Source organism: Hirundo rustica, chromosome 6 (genome assembly GCF_015227805.2).
Source record: "Hirundo rustica isolate bHirRus1 chromosome 6, bHirRus1.pri.v3, whole genome shotgun sequence".
In the NCBI taxonomy this organism is placed as follows: domain Eukaryota; kingdom Metazoa; phylum Chordata; class Aves; order Passeriformes; family Hirundinidae; genus Hirundo; species Hirundo rustica.
The window spans coordinates 39,372,087-39,385,490 of record NC_053455.1 but is presented as its reverse complement, the minus strand read 5'-3'; the positions used below and the strand labels follow the sequence as shown (position 1 = coordinate 39,385,490).

General features: G+C 43.9%; 1 protein-coding gene across 8 annotated transcripts in view; it reads left to right on the top strand.

Annotated features, from left to right (window-relative positions):
* Window positions 1-13,404, top strand: part of AMBRA1 (autophagy and beclin 1 regulator 1) — a 125,814-nt gene that overhangs the window by 106,223 nt on the left and 6,187 nt on the right. For 5 of the 8 annotated variants that reach the window (XM_040067362.1, XM_040067359.1, XM_058421025.1 and 2 more), the window contains 2 exons: window positions 7,444-7,536; window positions 9,075-9,268. In XM_040067362.1, the coding sequence (XP_039923296.1) occupies window positions 7,444-7,536; window positions 9,075-9,268 (287 nt within the window). The other 3 variants (XM_058421027.1, XM_058421026.1, XM_058421028.1) reach the window with 3 other exon arrangements.

The window sequence follows — 13,404 nt, the reverse complement described above, 5'->3', positions numbered from 1 at the left end:
TCTTTCCCTATTTTAAATCCTGCAAATGGTCTTAACTTCATGTCTACGAACTGCGAGTAATTGGAGTAATAATTGCAATTTCGCGTTCTTGCTGATTTTTTTTTTTTTTTTTTTTTTTTTTTTTTGGAGGTGGTTTCCCCTGTATGCTAAACAGAATACTTTTTAGCTGCTGAAGATTAAAAATATAAAACTTTGCTTGCCCTGTGGATCTCATTGAGATTTGACCGAACTGAGATCTTGGTTCTGGAGCTTTGGCAGCTTTGTGTGTGCACATTCTATTGTTCTATTAAAAATAAGCATTTGCTATGCTTGCTAATTTTAAACATTTATTTTGTCGTTGCTTTCTCCTTTCTAGATGCATTTTCCTGGTTTAGTTTGGTGGTGTTATATCTACAAAACAAGCCTACTTCATCAATGTTAGTTTCTGCTAAAACAGTAATGAAAGTTCAAATGTGACAGAAGAGTGACTTTGGCTATGAACAGTTGTAGCAGTTTAAGATGTTTTAAGGCCTTAGAAGGTGTAAGCAATTTGCACTCCTCCAAAGACTCCTAACAGCCTAAATTGTCTAAGCCACTGGAAGAGCTGATAGGTCTTAAACAGCCTAAGATATTCTAAGGGTTCAAAGCTTATTTAGAGTGTAGTCTGCCTGTAATCACTTAAGGCAGTTAACAAGCCTTTAGGTTTTTAGAGGACTTAAGCAAGTTTTCCATCTTTAGAGCTGCGTCTATGACAATATCAAGCTGAATTGTGCTTGTTTGAAGACCTGGAATCTGAGGATCTGGAATCTTATTTACCTTCCAGAGGGGTCCCCACCTGCTGCTTGGTGTGGTTGGAGCCAGATACAGAGGATGGCAAGATTTAGTGAGAAGAAAACCAGTGAAAAGTCAAGAAATTCTTATTTGGTCTATTTCTGCCTTGTTTATTCCAGGCTATTTGGCCTGGGTGCTGTGCTCTTTTTCTCATAAACATGATACAAGTTACAACTTCCTATGTCATGCTGTATGAAAACAGTGTGTTTACATGACAGTAATGTGTGTAGATTTCTGACGAAATCTATTTTAAAAACTGTTTTGGTGTTTTGGCAGAAGAATGAAGGCCATCTGAGAGGGACTTTTCTTGTCCTAATTCTCAACACAGGTTTTTCTGTGCAGCCTTGCATTCCTTAAGGGCGGCACCCTCAACCTCAGTATTTGTACTTGAGTCCCAAGATAATCAAACATTCACACTTTCATACTAAACTCTTTTCTTTTTTCTCTGTCATTGTCTTAGTGCTTAATTTCCATTTGTTACTCCTGTTGAATGTGTTGGAAGACTGATTCTTAATTGAATACTTCTCCCATGGAATATAAGACAAATTCCTCATAATGCTTTCTGGTAGTGCGTCATCCTTTTCAAATTATTTTATGAGTCTTCTTATCTTCTACATGCAAACTGTAGGCAGGTTGCAAATGCTGACTCCTGAAGTCACTTAGTTTTTAGCCACAGTGGTCTTGTGGATCAGAAGAAACTGATCTGTTTGTGTTCTTACTGTATTAATCTGTGTTTTCTTTCACCCCCTCTTCTTTCTCTCTGAAGTGTGTGCCAGCTTAGCTGACCGATGACTCTCTTCCTTAGGTGAGATACCAAACTTTTGCTCAGGGAAGGTGGCTGTTAGGGGTGTGCCTTCTGTCTAAATCTGATCATCCACTGGCCACAAGATCATGAACTGGATCCAGCCTTAGGTGTCCACTGGCAGAGCAAACTTGTATGTGTTTACAGTTGTTGAAACAGAAGACCTACTGAATTAGCTACTGGTGCCACCAGTTTTTTAGGGCTGACCTCATATAAATGGTGTGAGTTTGAAAACAGCATCTTCAAAAATCCTGACATTTAACCTAGCTGGCAGGACTGCACAATCGAATGAACAGAACCAATCGTCTCACAAAGTGTTCCAAGCTGAGTTGGCACCCTCCCTGAAGCAGGCACACAGCTACCAGCTGCACCAAGCTGCTTGCTGTCCTGCTTCTGCAGCACCTTGGACAATTCAAGTACGTGTCAGGGTGCGTTTCTGCATGGTTGCTGGTTTTCACACAGGCAAAACTTGCGGGATTCTGAAAAATTAGTGGGTTGCAGCTGTGTGGGGAGTAAAAATGAGGCTGCTCTTAGATGCATCATTCATCTCAATGTGATGAACAGGATGATGCCGTACATCATTTAAATATCTGTGATTGCAGATCCTGTGTTCCTGCAATTCCTATACTCGATCTCGTGCCCTTCCCCTGGCTAGTGACACGTGGGCCTGCAGCTTACTCCAGAAATCCCGTTTGCTGCTTCCATACAGTTTGCGCTGCAGCCAGTTTTCACTTGGATTTGTCTCTGCACGTGGTTCATCGCCTGCACAGAAAGCTAAATATTTATGAAGTAGGGCGTTAGAAATTATTGTTTTCCTATCCAGGCAGCTGCTGGGAGTGCCAAACTTCGCCTTGTACTAACAATACCGTTGCATAGCTAATCATGGGAGCTAAGGATGAGCTTGCTGTGCTGATCATCACCACGCTGGTAGAAGAGATAATGAGCTGCTGACAAGGATGCATCTGGAAGCTGGCCAGCATTGCATTGTACTGCACAAGATACTGCGAGCTGCTTCTTCCTTCCCAAACCAGGACAACAGATTCCTGTTCCTTAGCATAGTGCCACCTCGCTCTCTTGTAGCTCACTCTATTTCCTTGATACAGTTTGAATGGCTTAAGAAGGACAAGTTTACACAAAGGGAAGAAAGCACGTTGTGGGAAATTCAAATCCTTTGTAAACTTAATCTGGTTTTGTATGCTTGCATTTAGTGATCTTGAATGGACAATATATTTGAGAAATCAGCTTTAAGGAGTATTTTCTTTTGTGGAGGAAGCAAACTTGGCAGCGTGAAAATCAGGTGCATTGCATGGCATCATCATGCAGCTTCCTTTCTGTGTTGGGCTTGCCACAGTCTTCATTCTGGTAATGAAGTTGTGCTGGTATTTTTAGATGGGATTGCAGGCAGCAATGTTGTAATCAAAATTTAATTTGGTACTATAGCAAACGAGTGGGCTGCTGTTGGGCCTTACCATGTAGTGGGATTTGAAGGAGGAGAGCAGTGTGTTTGCTCGTTGCTGCTGCCTTCTTCACATTTCACTTAAATCGTCCCCTGTTGATATAAGTGAAAAGGTAGTAAGTGCTATTTATGCCTTCCTGGACATGCATACGCTACTTGCAAATTATGGGTTGTTTTGTCTTGCTGTCATGTTCCAGAGCTGTATTGTTATGGTAGAGTTGGGGAATTTCCATCCTAATCCCTCCTCCCCTTCGACTCCCAGTTTTGGATATGCCAGCTGGGGGGGTTACCCAGATGTCTGAGTCTGTTTGTGCTGATGTGTGCTTTGTCAATTTACCCTTCAAATAGTGGTTAAGCAAATGCAGTAAATTGTATTTCAGCTCTCTTGTCATTTGTTAATAAAGTTGTCATTAATTCCTTGTACTTGGTCCTAGTTTCTTCCTGGAGACATAAATGAGCTGTGGGGGTAATACCTCCATGTAGAGGGAGAGGCTTGTTAAGTTGTTGGCTCATGGTACTTAACAGGCTCCACTCTGGATCCTTATTCGACTTTCAGCAAAGCCTGCAAGTCTGTGCCCTTCATCCTCTCCAAGCTCGTTAATAATGTGAGCTGGACACAAGCGTGAAGGAAAAGTCCATCTTAGAACAGATCCCTGCTGGGAAATCCAGGCTGTGAGCAGCTCTGCATGTAACAAAGCTAATGGAAATTTCCAGGGAGGGCTTAGGGAGCTTAGTGACAGCCATAAAAGGGAAGAAAGTAAGAACTTGACTAAGTGGACTTCACTGTCCATGACTGACACAGTGCAGAGAATTGCAATTTTTCACCCTAAAGCCCTGGGCAACAAATGTCCTTTTTACTGCATCCACATCCAAGTGGCTCCATGCTACGCAGAGCTTCTACCTTATGCCTTGAAAAATGTAAAGTGCTTCTAGCATTTCTGTGTCTAGAGTTTGATGAAGCAAAAGTTAAATGCTTACATTACCTGAAAAATATTCATTTCTCCAGTGTAAGCTCTGCTTCTTTGGAATGAATCGTTAGGCCTTGATTTGCAAATCTCCGGGGAAACGTACTGTGAAAGGCTGCTCATTTACAAAATTCAAGCAGTATTTTGCAATAAGAGCTAAAAAACCTTTAGGCTTTCTGAAAAGGGAGATTGCACTGTTTTAAATAGGTGTGGCTAAACCAGAGCAAGTCTTAAGCTTAATTGAAAATCTGATTTAAACCAAGGTAATTGTGGTTGTCATACACATCTTGTTGTGTACTGAAGTTGGTTTAAGGTGTGATTATGTGAAAATTTCTGATGCAAGCATGGTGTTAAAACTGGCATTTAGCCCACACAATAGCATTATTTCTTAGATGAAATTTTGATTCATTAAGAAGAGAAATTGCAATCTCCATATAAAAGGTAGTGCCCAACCAGTGCCCTCTGTTAAGTTCAGGTGTATGCTCTCCTCGCTGTATCTTGATGCAGTCTGAAACATCTCTTCTGTAGGCTCAATCAATCATCTAAAGGCTGGAAAACCTAATCAGGAGCCATCTTGATACTGATCTTAAGGCTGTGAAGAGACCAATGTGGATTCCAGCTCAGAGATACACAGATGCATATAAAAGAGGACAAAGATGGTGCTGAGGGCCTTATGGCTTTTGCAAGAGGTAGAGTTGGGAAAGGGTAAGTTGTGTAGCTGGCTAAAGGAAGAGACTGCTGAAAGGTAGCAGTGAAGATGCTTGCTGCTGCAAAGAGTGCCAGGTGTTTATTCTGAACCACTTCTTTTACCCAGCAGGGAGGCACACTTAGACCAAAGCAAAAAGCCAGGTTAAAATGGTGCTGAGAATGGTGGGCTCCCATCGTGGCCAAGTGTAGTGACCTCGGCTTAAGCCTGTTTATCAGTGGTCCCAGAGTCAGCAGCAGGAGCAGTGGCACCATCTGCTGCAGGCCCTCCTTTGAGGGAAGGAAGGCAAAGCCCCTGATTCTCGGGCAGCAAAGGAATAGCTAATAGGACCCTGGCAGCAAAGCTCAGTTGATAAATGGCAGTGTTTAAAACCAATATGAAAAGTTATGCATTAAATTGAATGCCTGTTGATTTCACCATGTGCAGACTGACAGCATGGAGTTAGAGTGGACTTTGCTGTCCAACAATTCAATTGCACAGTAGTGAGACTCTGCAGAACAGGTAGGAGCATGGCCAGGAGCTTTTCATCCGTTGTACTGTGTGTCAGCTTGGTACCACGATGCTTTTGTAGAAATGAAATTGATCCACTCAAAGAAGTGTGTGTGCAGGAGCTGGACTTTCTGTGCAGTAGAAGAAGACAGTGTTTGAGGGAAGAGAGGAAATGGGGTATTGTCAGCTTCCATCTCGTCCTGGGGGAAAGCTTTGTGGTCTTCTGGTTTCTTGGGAGCTGGCAGGCTGACAAAGACAAGTAAGGCACACATTGGCAGGGAATACCAATCATGTATGCAGCTGTGGGGGACTGTTCTTTGGGAAGCATGAAGATGTGTGGAAGAAGAGGGAAAAGATCACAGGTCAGCTTAGCTCTGTTGTGTAATAGCTGAAGAGACCAAGCACACTTGGTCAAGACTTGACAAAACTTGACAAAAAGTCAAGACTTTTTATGGAAATTTTGACTACGAGGTCAGGAAGTCTCTCTTGCTTAGGAGCTGTGCTGCTTTGCAGACAGCAAAGTGTGACAGCTAAGCCTCAGCCAGTACAGGAGATGGAGCAGCCAGAGGGACTGGCAGAGTTTTAGTGACAAGTTACTATCTGTCAGTAAACTCAGAAACCTTTGTAAATTGGCATCTCCCTGGCAGCCGCTTTCTTGGGGTGTAATGCAGCACAGGAGTAGATCAGCACAAAAAATAAAAAAGCAATGGCTGGTTACTTCTTGTAGCCTCCATGTGTGATTTTATTCATCCCTCACCTGGGTCCTAACCTGGGGTGCTGTCATCCTGGCAGCCTAGCCCCAGGCCTCCAGTACACACTGCTTTCCTATTGCAGCATGTCTGACCTGCAGCATCCTCTAAGCTGGGGTTCTTTTTAGTTCTGCTGGGTCATCTCTTTACAGGGACAACAGTTTCCATATGTACATAAAACATCTCGTATGTGCCTGAGCCTTACCCATCTACCAAATATTTGCTGTGAATCCTTCCTTCAGGCTATGGGACTACTCCTAGTTCTGAGACCATCTGCAGGGTGATGGAAGTCCAGCTCTTCAGACACAGTTCCCTTGTGTCTGCACAGGTCTTATTTTGTTGGTTTGGGTTTTCCCCCCCACACTTGCCTTCCTGTGACCACTGTGCAGCGCTGCTAACTCCACCCAGCACCATGGGGTGTGTGCAGTCCATCAAGCACGTGGTGATCCGCAACACCATTTCAAAGCTCCCAGGCCAGCTCATATGAGCTGTCAGCATGGTGTGGCAAAACACTCCAGGAGGTGCCTTCCATGGTAATGCAGCCCAGAGTGCTTCTGAAGGTGGAACACAGCAGTAGGTGGGAGATCTCTGCGCCGCCTTGGACTGCGTAGTGAGTGCCTGTCCTGTGACGTTTCTGTACGGCACAGAGTGAGCGGGATTCGTTCTCACCCTCTTCTCGGGGGGATGTGTACTTGCAGCATTATGGTGGGTTTGTTTCTGTGATTACCTGTTGTCTTCAGCAATGGTTGATAACCTTGTCTGTTCCTGTGATTAGTAATCCCTGATTTGGTGTATCTTTTGGGAAAATGCTCCGTGAGAGGTTTCCAGAGCGTTGGCTGTTCCGTTATAGCAAACCATTTATTAAATGTAAAATTCCAGTTTAGACTTTTCAGGCACACATGCTGTTGATGCAGTACAATCTCTTCTGTGGAAACTTGTTAAAATATCCTCTACATCTGTCCTTGCTCCACAGTGGCTGTCAGCGAAAGGGATGTATAAAGATTATTTATAGGTAGAATGAGAATCATTTGCAAAGAAATTAAATAAGAGCAGTGTCTTACTGACCATTACCTTGTGCGGGAAGTGCTTGCAGACACCACAGGGAGAATTGGCCTTTCCATTCCAATTCTTTGTTTAGTTACTTGGAGTTAGGGTAACCTGATTTTGTACACACAGTTGTATGTCTTCATTTCCTGAAAATCACTCTGCTCCTGTTGCTGTGTCTTGGTGCTAATACTGAATTGAAATGAATGGAATATTCCAGAATAATCTGGTAATACAGCACTCCGTGTTTGCAAGGTGCTTTATTCTGATGAGCCCTTTTAACAAAAATGTGAACTGAGCTAGATCTGCAGTTTCTGTGGGGCAGGAATCAACACTATTCTTCATATTGTGAGGATGTAACGTGGGCTGGCTTGAACAGTGTCCTGTCATGCTAATATTTTTTCCTTCTTTGGCATTTTAAGGGCCTTAAACTCTGGAGTTGAGTACCACTGGGACCAGCTGAATGAGAATGTCTTCACTGTGCATTCCAGCAGCAGGAATACTGAACGACCCGGGTGAGTCTCCTGGGTGTTGGGTTAGAGAGACCTAACCCTTTCTGCTGTTTTTGTTAGATCTGAAAACATCAATTCTTCGTTCCCTTACCACTGGCAGCTTTAAATATGCAATTTTCTCCCCCTTTGACATTGCCTAGCTGGGTCACCTGGCCTTCTTCCAGCAAGTGACATTTAGTGCCCAAAAGTGCCAGTGTTAGTAAAGTACATGTGTCATTCAGGGCCCTAGTAACAGCTGTGGGAGGATCATGATGCTTGATGCATCAAAAACACCATGTAAAGCAAATGGTCTTTGGAGGGTAGCTGAAGAATGGGGGAGTTCACAGAGAAAAGGGCAAATCTGTGATGCTGACCTGGTTACTGATTTTTATCTTTTTAATTGCTGGTCATGGGACAGTTGTTTCTCAGTAAAAAGCCCTAAAAATAAAGCTACAGCCCTTGATGTCCCCATTGGCTGTTTCAGTCTGTCCAGTGATGCACATGTTGTTGTTCTATACACAAGGATGATGCTGCAGGCAATTGCTTCTTGCCATTGTGACAAGTACTCCTCTGTAAGCCAGCTGTTCTCAACAAGAGGGTGATAGTTGTGTTTCTCAATTCAGCATACCAAGGAAGTTGTGAGCTTGTTTACAGGGTGAATGTCTGGGCTGTCCTACAGCCCTGGTCTGATTGTGGGTGAAAGATAAGCAGTGAGATTCTTTACTCTGCTGTATGAGTGGATATTGCCACTACTTAAGTTTTTGACAGTACGTACTCAGTCTCGTATAATAGCAGGCTTGAAGGCAGAAATACTGATTCAGAATGAACTAGCTCAAAGGGAGAGCAAAAAAAGTGTAGCTGGTTTCAAAGCCTTATGAAAAAAAAATGGTGAATGAGGCAGCCTTTCCTTGAATCTCTTTACCATTCCCAGCACTTAGAGGTCAGTTTAGAAAAGAGCGCTGAGGCATTGTCAAGGTTCAGCTGTGGCATTGTACACTCCAGCTGTTCGAGTCTGAGAAGCTAATGAGCCTTGAGGTGGTTCCTGTTGTTTGCTTTTGAAAATACAGGATTTTTCCTGTCTTACTGGAATGGGCAGAAATGCCTGCCTGAGTATATTCATATGGGACGCTGACAATCTAGGAAATCCAGAGGAGGACAGGGGTACAGGCTGCATCAATGGGAGTTAAAACTGCCCTGCAGTGCAGGAGGTTTCATGTGTGTTGGTGCTTCTGTGCTGCACATTGTGTTGCCTCCTCAATGCAGTGACTCCAAGATAGTTGTTCTGCAGGCTAAATGATGCTTCAGGGGATATCTCTCTGTGCCTGTAAGGCACGCTGCTTCTGTGGAAGGGTGAATGGAATCTGAGACTCTCTTGGCTTAAAACTCAAGAAACCAGCGTGGGTAAATGAGTGCAGGTCACAATTCCTTTCATCCCCATCCTCACAGTAGCAAGCAGGTGCCTGGTTGAAGTGGAGGCAAGGAGAGCCTCACGTTCATGTTTCAGTCTTGCTTGGGCATGTTGCCTCCGATGAGCCTGGTCTAACTTGTTTTTCTCTTTTCAGAACCAGTAGAGCTACATGGAGGACAGACAGGGACATGGGCCTGATGAATGCCATAGGCCTACAACCCCGAAATCCCCCCACCTCTGTGACATCACAGGGTACCCAGACCTTGGCGCCTCAGCTGCAGAATGCCGAGACTCAGACAGAGAGGGAGGTACAGGAGCAGGAATCCGCCTCTGCAGGGACTGGTGAAGGTAGGAGATCAATCAGTGGTTTATCTGAGAGAGCTTACCTGGTGATTTAGGAGCTTCCACATAAGTTCCATATCCTGTCAGTGCATTTGGATACCGCTTTTTTCTCTTCAACAAAGATTTTTTTCAGCCTAATTTGCCTGTAGCCAGGCATAGATGACCAGGAGAGTGAATCTCTGGCCATATGAATAGAAAAGTTGTCTTTTTCACATGCTTTGAGAAAGGAAAATTAATTCTTCTCCAGATCATTGTGTCTCTATAGAATCAACTGTACTGCCTTCATTCCTCACACATCTCCTGAACTCCTAACCATCATCCTGCAAGCTGCTAAGGGTTATCATTTTTGCCTCTGTGTTAGAGTTCAGCTTGGTCCTCCAGCTTGTGCAAAAAGTCTGAAGGCTTCACAAGCTCAACGCTTGGATACAAATAAAATACTGTAAATCATTCCTCACAAAGCAACTTTGACTATTCTGTTTAGCTTGATTGATGAGGTATGTGACGAGTGCCCAGCTCTGCTGTACAAAAATTTCCCTAGTGGTTACCAGTCCAGGAAAACTTACCAGCATGTAAGGAGCTGGAAACAGCTACTGTGCAATTCCTGTGTAATGATAAAGTCACTAATCTGTAGAAAACATGTTGATTTACCCAGGCTTCTTGTCTCAATACTCTAACATTGTGCTTTCATTCATCTCTGAAGGCTTGGCTAGGTAGGGGTTGGGCAGTGTATACTTAGGAAAGACAAGAGACAGTCAAGGACACAGTTTTGAAGGTGTTGGTTCATGATGAACCTGCTTGGCTTTGGGAAGCAGCCGACAACATGCCTGATGGTGCCTGTGTGTCTGCTTGTTCTCTGTCACTCTGAAAGTTACTTATTGGTATGTGACTCTTGCACAGTTTCTGCTGCATAGTATCCAGCACGTGTGGTACGGCTTTGTGTTTCTCTGATCTCAGCTCCTCTGTACAAAGCTAAGTGGGAAATTCCTGCCCGCTGGGGTTTCCGTCTGCTTATCTCAGCAGAGCTGAGATTAACCTCTCTGGAAGGTTAGTACAATTGAGGGCGTGTGAACGCGGCTGGAACACAGACTGTCTGGAGAAATGCTGGACTCATGGGACCTGGTTCTTCCCCTGAATGTGGTACGCAGACTGAGAACATGGTACAGTGTGGGACCTTCTTGCATCAAGGCCATGATGGTTGATGGGAGGCTTTGGTGTCCCATTAAACCAGGAGAGTTCTTCAACACTGCTTCTCCTCCTGCTGTTCTGCAATCATCTGACAGTTTCTTTATCTTGTTCTCTCTAACCTTTCAATTACCTAGATCTAACCTAGATCATGGGTTTTAACTAGACTGTTAATGAGATGGGGAAAGGGCTGTTCTTTACCAGTGCCTTGGCAGGATATCTCTACAAAGAAGCAAAACATGTAACATTTGGAAGAAAAGGAGTGTAAATAACAAGCCTAGGACAGGTACTTCTCTTCATCTCCCTTTCTTGCTTGGAAGAAGATCGGTGAGTTCCACATCTGGTATGATTTCCATTTCAGACATTGACTTACTACAGGTCCCCTTGCAAATGGCCACAGCTGCAAAATGTGCTGTCACACTCCTGTCAGCTGTATTAGGGCCTGTAGAACAAAGGAGTTACTGCAGTTTACACATGTGCACCAGAAATGAGCCAAGACATTTTACCCTGTTGTCGATCGCTTCCTATGCCAGTTGCATCCTCAGTGGGAATTCCTGTGTGAAGGCTCAAGAGTAACTTGAAACAGGGAACTGTGAAGACAATAACTGTCAGGAGGATGAAGGATCAAAAAAATCAGTTGTAATCCATGACAGAAGAATAGTACAAAGACCTGACATGAAGCAGAAAGTCAAATTTTCTTCTGCTTTTACCAACACCTTAGCCAGTTAGCCAGGTACTTGTGGCAGCGGTGGTCTGAGTCATGTAAGTCTTTGTGCTTCACATTACACATGGGTGTTACTGGCTGCTTGTGACAGTAAGCCAGCTGTTTTCCCAGCATCACCAGCTCTTGTGATGTACGTCCTGTGTGTTCCAGTAGGCAAGACTGGGTGCTGTGGTGCTTTTCTGATGGCTAAATTGCCCACTGTATCTACTGTAATTCTGCCTGATGGGAGGGAAACTGGGTTTCCTAACAGCATGATCTAGATTCAGGGGCAAAAAGGCAAAAGAAAAAAAAAAGGTGCTACCAGTAAGTTGGGGTGTGACCCAGGGCAAATTATTATCATCTACCAAATGGGAATAAATCTTCCCCTAGTACAGCACACCAGGGGCTGTGGAGATTAATTAGTGTTTTGTATGGGGCTTTGAAGATGGAAATCACTATGTAAAGGCTTAGCGGCATTATCAGCAGCAGAGTGGATAAATCAAGTGTGATTCTGAGTAATGTAAGGGAAAGTGGTTTAGTTATCACCCTGCCATGAGGGGTGAAAAAGCCCAAACCAACCAACCAACTGACTGACCAACTGAAAAAAACCCCAAACCTTTGTATGTTTAAAAAAAAAAAGAAAAAGAAAGACTAATGCTACCCTGAGAGTGGGTTTCTGCCTGTCAGCCCTGCTGTTTTGGGGAAATCTGGCTCGGGGTTTTTCTTGCAGATATGTGCTTACTGTACCAAAAAAAAAAAAAAAAAGTATGCAGAATTTCATCAGAAATCTAATTAAGTTCTGTGCGGGTATAAATAGTTTCCTTTTCTCATGCAAAGCTCTGCGGGGACTTTGCTGCTCTGATTATCTTTCTACCTCCTTTGGAGGAATGAGTATATGATGACTTTATTAGAAGTGAATCCCTCTAATGTCTGAATCTTTCTGTTTCGCAGCAGTTAATAGAGGACTTGTGAACTCTGCTCCCACGCCACACATAAGGGAAAGGTAGAGTTGAGAGAAAAGGAGGAGAGGCACCAAGAAATGCTTAAAACAGTGTTTGAGCTGTCTCCTGTTTTCTTTTAAGCTGACAGACATAGTGGAAATAGTGATAGAGTTGTAGCTTTGAGGCACCCTTAATTAGAAACAATCTGTTGGGCGTTATACTGTGTTTTCCTTGCAAATAGGCTTGATGGGAGTGGGATTTGTATTCAGCTGGCAAATTGAGTCTCACTTAAAACCCAACAAAAATTCCTAATGGGATTTAACGGCCCAAAGCTTTAACCTTTAGAAATGGTAATTCCCGGTCCGGACTGGGTCAGGCTGTGGCTGCCGCTTGTTCAGGCTGCTGGATCTTCGGAGTGCAGTGCAGGGGGCAGTAACTGCAGAGTCTGCAATTGTGCCGAAGCTGCTGCAGGCTGAGGGAGGGACCTCTGCAGAGCTGCAGGACATTGGTTTGATAGTGGGCCCATGCTGTCCCCTGGCTGTTGAGAGTATATCAATACATCTTTCAGGTAATCCAGCTGTTAAAGAGAAAACAACAACAACAACAACAACAAATAACTGAAAAGCAATTGGCATCTCATTTCCTATCACCTGCATCATTTTTGGGGCTTAAAATTCAGATAGCTAGAGCTCAGTGTCTTGTTGTGCGAGTAAGTACTTGTTAGGAGTTACTGGAATTGTAGCCATCAGAATACTTGCTGACAGTGGATTGCTACTTTGCCTGTCTTTGGGGGAGCAATATATCAACCACTGTCGTGCCACGTACAGTTTTTAACGTGTTGGGTTGAAGTTAGCAGCAGCCAGTACAAACTTCCATTAGTTCCAGCTGCTTTCAGAGGTTGCAGCAAATACATTTGAGAGGGAAGAGCGTTGTAAAATTAAGGCTTGGGTTTGTGAGATTCAGTCTGTTCAAACTATTGGTAGTGAAAAGACAGCACATGCAAGCAAAACTTTCTTGATATAAGCGAAGACTCCTGAGGATGCCTAAGGAGCACTTAGAAGTAATCAGTGTGCCTGCATGTGATGCAGTTTACTTAATCTGAGACATTAGGAACACGTGTCAAGGGGCTGCTTGGGAAGGAATACTCTGTCCCCAGCCGAGCCTCGTGAATGCTAACAAGAAGAAACATGTTTTATGTTAGCTGAACACGTTCTTGCAATGCTGCTGTCAGATGTGATGTGACTTTCGTGCAATCAGTGTGGAAATGGGAACTGGGATGCCAGGGATCAGCTCCCAGATCTGCCTCTCTCACTCCC